Source organism: Rattus norvegicus, chromosome 14, assembly GCF_021556685.1.
Source record: "Rattus norvegicus strain SHRSP/BbbUtx chromosome 14, alternate assembly SHRSP_T2T, whole genome shotgun sequence".
Classification (NCBI taxonomy): Eukaryota; Metazoa; Chordata; class Mammalia; order Rodentia; family Muridae; genus Rattus; species Rattus norvegicus.
Window position 1 is genome coordinate 55,316,086 of NC_141547.1, and position 6,528 is coordinate 55,322,613.

At 44.5% G+C, this 6,528-nt stretch overlaps 2 protein-coding genes across 2 annotated transcripts; both read right to left on the minus strand.

Annotated features, from left to right (window-relative positions):
* Positions 1-1,216: 1,216 nt before the first annotated feature.
* LOC148001354 (endogenous retrovirus group K member 7 Env polyprotein-like) lies at positions 1,217-2,269 on the minus strand. The gene has a single exon (XM_087584610.1). It carries the CDS (start codon positions 2,267-2,269, stop codon positions 1,217-1,219), a length of 1,053 nt encoding a protein of 350 aa, XP_087440736.1.
* Positions 2,270-5,322: 3,053 nt separating this feature from the next.
* Positions 5,323-6,206, minus strand: LOC148001355 (endogenous retrovirus group K member 7 Pro protein-like). Its single transcript, XM_087584743.1, has one exon. It carries the CDS (start codon positions 6,182-6,184, stop codon positions 5,432-5,434), a length of 753 nt encoding a protein of 250 aa, XP_087440869.1. The 5' UTR covers positions 6,185-6,206; the 3' UTR covers positions 5,323-5,431.
* Positions 6,207-6,528: the final 322 nt, after the last annotated feature.

Sequence of the window (6,528 nt, forward strand, 5' to 3'; positions counted from 1 at the left end):
CTCAAAGATTTGCTGATTGAAATAGATTTTTAATAACTTCTCATCCTGAAGAAAATCAAAGGGAAATCAATCATCCCTGAAAATCATTGTAAGCATGAATACCTGACAATCTAAGATATGAAGGTCATTCTATGATGCTCCAAATGACCTTTCCAACTTTTGCTTTTATTTTGTTAGTGCTGGTGCTTTCTTTTGATATGTAAAAATTTAATTCTTCATATGTTAGCAGACGCCTATTCTCTAATTCCTAGAGATTCATACTCTTTAAAAATCCGTTAAAATTATTTAAAACTGAATACTGCTGCAGTCTATTTGTCATGGCCCTAAAATCCATGTTATGTCAAGATCAGCCACAAGATAAAAAAGCAAATCAATCTGTGTGTGTGTGTGTGTGTGTGTGTGTGTGTGTGTGTGTCCCAATCCATCTCTCGTGCTTACACAGCATGTCTTGAATATTGATCCTGGATATAGCACCCTCTAAAGAATGAGAAATACATTTATTTTAATTAAAAGTCACTTCATATGATATTTTTTGTCCCACGCTACGTCTCGCCAGCAAGAATGATGCAGGACACAAAGGATCCTTCTGCAGAAATAGCTTTAATGCATCTTGAGAGCAAGAGCACAAGCTTACAATACAGAGACCCCGAGTGAGGGAAAGACCATCCCTTATATAGGAAACTATCCTCGCCTAGGACGTGTCACTCTCTGGCTGGTCGCTGCCAGATGTGCCAGATGACGTACCACAGCATACGTGTCCCCCTGAGTGAGGAATTTACCAGGCGCTTGCGTATTGCCCTTTTATTAGGTGCATCCTGCCGGATATCGGCGCCATCTTACAATGGAGAATGTGAGGACGGCCCTCCACATCTCCCCCTTATCTGTTTTTAAGCAAATAGGACACCCATAAATAGGAGGGTGAAGGCAGAGGTCATATCCGCGCACAAAGTTGGCGAACCTGTACAAGAGAGATACCCTTAAGCTGTTGTTGAGACCCAGGGCACTCCCGACCCGTCGCACTGCCATTTTTTCGAGGGAGGGAAAACTGGGGCAGATACCCTCACGTAATATGACATGCCTTCCAGGGAGTGTGTTTGGTAGAGCTTCCCTGTGCGATGCTAAGCTCGTCATCCCTCATGGGCTTCTCAAGCCGGACACTCTAATCCTGTGCAATGAACCGAGGTTCTAGGAGTGCAAGAGCTGTCCAGCCGGCGACCTATTGCTTAAGCATGGTTAACCAAATATCGGCTGACGCTCCTTGTTCAAGGGCTATAAGTGCCTGGGCGATCACAATTTTGTCCCTCTTTGTTTGAAATCTTAATTTGCATAGCAACCAGAGGAGTAACACTAATCCGCAGCAGAGGACTGCTCCAAAAAGTCCCACCCCCACCCATTCCTTAAAATAAGAGACTGCTGAGGTGATCCAGGATGACAATCCTTCTGTCAAAGACATATCCAGTCGGGTAAAGTTTACTTGAATGATGGCCGCTCTCAATTCCCTGAGCGTCTGTTCAAAATCCAAGGTCCAATTCTGTAACAAATGCTGTGAAAGGGTTTTAGACAAATTGGCAGCTTTGGTAAATTGTTCATACTGTATAGACGTGACACAAAGGCCGGGGAGCTTTAGTTCACAGCCAAGCTGGGCCAGTTGCCATAGGATGTCTAGTTGCTCTTGGACCAGATCTATACGTTGGTTAACAAGCATGAGGCCTCCTTGTATCTGAGTATTAGCCGAGGCCTGTCTGTCCAGAGCCACAGAGACGGTAGCCGATAAATCATTGATAGTTTGGGTTGTCTGTACTGTGTTTGACAAGGCCAATGCCGAAGCAGTAACTGAGGCAGCAACTGCCGTTGTAGCAATAATGCCAACAATGATCGCAGAAATGCCAAAATCTCTCTTTCCTCTAAATAAGGTCAGGGTCCCCGGAGTCTCAACAGGGACCGGGATAAAGCGAGGCATACGGGTAACTACCGCTATGGGATATTGGCTAGCATCCCAACACAGGGCATAAAAACATGAACCGTCTGTACAATTCAATTTAGAAACTTTAGTGGCATTACTTATAATCCACACAAATGGCGGCCAGACACAAACCGGAGCAGGGTTAAACCCCGTGCTCCAGTAAGGTTTATATTTTATACGAGTAGCTGTCCAGACAGAGGCTGAATGAAGGGTGGATATTCCCCGTCCAGGAAAATGATAACCGTCCCTTTTCGCCCTTTCCTCCAAGTAGCATTGCCATGGGCGTAAGATCAGTGCAGCTACCATTAATGCCACAAAGCATCCATTGATCAAAGGGATTATTATTGGACCATCTAGGATCAATGGTGGTGATGTTCACTCCGCCTCCCAAATCAGGGGAGAAGGAGAAAAAATTCTGGACTGCCCAGGCAGAGTCCCAGGACTGGCAACCAGTCCACGGCAAAGTAAGTTTTTCATCCTGGGTCCCTCTACAAAAGGGTGCCAACTTTGGTTGACGGAGAGGGCAGGTGGAGGAGTTAATGTAAGGCCACCAACCATAGAGAACCGTGGTGTTAGCCACAATGTCTTCCTCACCAGTTCCCCATGTGGCCTCCCTTAACCAAGCAGAAGATTGATTACTCAACATAATGCACGGAAGATCAGAAGATATTTTGTTGAATATGCCAAAACAAAGGCTGCCCTTAAGAGGAATAATCCTATTTTCTTTTACTTGCTCTATTTGGGAATCTAGTGGTAAATAGGCTAGTCCCAACTCTTTGTTGGTAGTAAAGAAACGTGGAAACATTGGGCATTATACATCACCGGCATCGGGAAGGGGAAGGTTGACATAATTCCCCACCTTAGTTCGCTCTGCACTTTTATTGGCACTCCCTGGATCAGCATGAGGATCACCAGAGTTGTCATCTTCTTGGTCCTCTGTCTTGATATTCCGAGTAAGTCGTCCTGGAAACCAAACTGGATTTTCATTATCCTGTGGAAAAACACAAACAGCTCCCCTGGATCTTATCAAAACAGGATCCGGGCCCTTCCATTCGTTTGTCAATACATCCTTCCATTTAACTAATTCTTTTGTCCTTTTGGGCTCTGAGCAATGTCGCTCAGCCGCTGTTTGCCCAGCTTCATCAAGATTTAAAAAAATTAAGGTAAAAAGGGCCAAAGCAGTGGCCACTCGGGGTGTTGGGGGGAGTTCTATCATAATTCCCCCTCTTTGTTTTATTAAATATGATTTGAGCGTCCGATGAGCGTGCTCTATGATTCCCTGTCCTTGAGGGTTGTAGGGCAGGCCCGTCAGATGGGTAACTTGCATCTGAGCACAAAACTGACGGAATTTTTGAGATGTATAGGCAGGGCCATTGTCAGTTTTTACACATCTTGGCTTTCCCCAAGCACTCCATGCTTCAAGGCAGTGCTGAATGACATGTGTTGTTTTTTCTCCTGTAAGTGGGGTGGCATGTAGAATGCCAGAACATGTATCTATAGATACATGCACATACTGTAATTTTCCAAAAGTAGAATTATGAGTAACATCCATTTGCCAGATTTGCAATGGCTGTATTCCTCTTGGGTTGACCCCGATGTGAGGAACTGGGAGGAACTGGCAGCACTGTTGGCATTGGGTGACTATATCATGTGCCTCTTTTCTAGTTATAGAGAAGCGGCGGCGTAAAGTTTCCTAGGTAACATGGAAATTGCCATGAAAAGTTTTAGCGGCCTCTAGAGGAGAGGCCAGGGCCACAGCTATCATTTTTGTGGCTTTGTCAGCCAAATCATTCCCTGAACTCATTGGACCAGAGAGTCCAGAATGGGCCCGTATATGAGTAATATATACAGGGAATCTCCTATTTATTAAAATAATTTGGATTTTTTGGAAAATCTCTGCTACCTTGCTAGTTGTCTTAATTACGCCGGCGGTTTCAAGGATATTAACAGCATTGACCACATAGGAGGAATCTGAAACAATATTTAGAGGCATCTGGAATTTTTCAAGGACCTCCATAACCACTAGGCATTCTACCACTTGGGGTGAGGTTTCAAAATATTGTCGTGAGAACACTTGGGAATTTACCACATATGCTCCCACCCCTGTTTTTGACCCATCCGTATACACTGTTATCCCTTCTTTTAACGGTCTGTGGGATGTGACGCGAGGGAAAACAACAGGTTGTGATCTAGCAAAACGTAATAGGGGGTGTTTAGGATAATGATTATCTATCTGTCCAGCAAAGGAAGTAACTAACACTGCCCAAACATTTGAGGTAGCAGCTAATGTTTGAACCTGAATGGCTGTATATGGTACTATCAAAGTTTTGGGTTCTTTCCCAAAATGAGTAATAGCTGCCTTCAACCCACGGAGTGCAAGCTGAGTGACCGCATCGGGATACCAGTCAATAATCTTAGCAGGAGATGCATTGGGATGGATCCATAATAAAGGCCCATTCTGCCACAAGACAGCTGTTGGTAATTGCATAGTTTTGAAAACGCACAAATCAAAAGGTTTGGTTTCATCAATGCGCTGCAATTGAGCATCCTGTAAGGCCTTTTCTACAGCTTGTAAGGCCCGGTTTGCGGCTGGGGTCAATGCTCTCGGAGAGGAGATATGAGAGTCCCCTTCCAAAATATCAAATAAGGGCTTCAACTCAGCAGAGGAAATCTTTAAAAATGGTCTCAGCCAATTTATATCTCCCAATAACTTTTGGAAATCATTTAAGGTATGCAAATGATGTCTGCAAATATCTAATTTCTGGGGAACTATTTTTTCAGGATAAATGACCGATCCCAGAAATGAGCCAATTTCTGCAATTTGAACCTTTTCTACAGCGACTTGTAGTCCCCATCGTCCCAATGTTTTGATTAAGATGGGATATGAGGTCTGTAAGGTTGTTAAATCTTTATCACATATTAAAATGTCATCCATGTAATGAGCCAGAAGCAAAGATGGAAATTGCTTCCTTATAGGTTCAAGGGCTCGTTGCACATATAGCTGACAAATAGTGGGGCTATTGGCCATGCCTTCAGGTAGGACCTTCCACTGAAATCTCTTATCAGGTTCAAGATGATTAGTAGCTGGTATAGTAAATGCAAACCTCTGTCTGTCCTGTGGACACAAGGGGATGGAAAAGAAACAATCCTTAATGTCTATAATTATTATCTTCCATTGCTTAGGTAAGGCAGAGAGTAAGGGTAGGCCTTGTTGGATCTAGCCAAATAAACGCATCTGTGCATTAATGGCTCTCAAATCATGGAGAAGTCTCCATTTTCCTGATTTTTTCTTTATCACAAAAATAGGAGTATTCCATGGTGAAATGGACTGTTCTAAATGACCAAGCTGCAATTGTTCATTAACCAATTTAGTGGCAGCTTCTAATTTTTCAGAGGATAGATGCCATTGAGGAACCCATATAGCTTCCTCTGTAAGCCAGGGTATGGGCATAGAACCCTCAATGGCACCTAGGAAAAACCCAGGCCTTGTTTATGGGGGTTTGCGACTGGTTCAATGGGCGTGAGACAGCCCTGTTCTAATCGCCCTAGGCCTTTCCCTTCCTTATAGCCCATTCTTGACATCATGTGGGCCACTTGTGGGGGGTATTCGTTAGATAAGGTTAGTCCCATGGTCTGCATAATATCTCTCCCCCAAAGATTAACAGGTAGGCGAAGTACATAGGGAACAAATTGTCCCTGTCGGCCATCGACAGTCGTCCAAGTTAGAGTGGCAGAGCTGATTTTAGGGCACGACTGGTAGCCTAAGCCTTGTAGCGAGTGAGAAAATCTTATGGTAGCCCATGATTGAGGCCACCATTTTGAGGAAATTATACTTTTATCAGCCCCAGTATCCAGAATGCCTTCAAATTTCTTTCCATTAATTTCTAAGCTCAATTTTGGGCGGTTGTTAAGATGAACCACCAAATATGCCAAATTATTACCAGTGGACCCCATGGGCCCCTTGGTATCCTGTATTGTGGTTTGGGAGCACGGAAGGAGTAATAACTGTGCTATTCTATCTCCTTCACTTATGGAAAAAACCCCATCGGGACTTGAACAAAGAATCTGAATATCAAGAGAGTGCTGAGCTTCAACAAGGCCTGGATGGACAATCAGTCCTTGTAGGGCGAGAGATCCTCTCCCAAGGACAAGGCCTATGGTTCCTGGGGGCAAAGGCCCCACAGTCTGAGCAGGAATTGGCTGAATGCCCATCTGGGGCATTAGAAAGAAGTCGGAGGCGGCACACAGGTCCAATTTTGTGTCACCTCTTGGGGAGTCTTCTCTGTCAGGGTCATGGCTTTCTGAAAGCGGTTCCCATATCTTTGAGGGCCCTGGGACCGGGGGCCCAACGATCCGTTTTTTGACATCTCATTAGGCTGAGCTTCCAAGGGAGGGAGTAGTTTTCCCTTAATATCCCTCACTGAGCAGCACTGGTCAGGCCTATGGTAGCCCCACATCGGGCACAGATAGTTGCAGGCCTCCTGTCTCCCTTGGTTATCCTACAGTCTCTTTTTAAATGGCCCATTTTTCCACATCGAAAACATGATCTTGTATCTGTCCCTTTA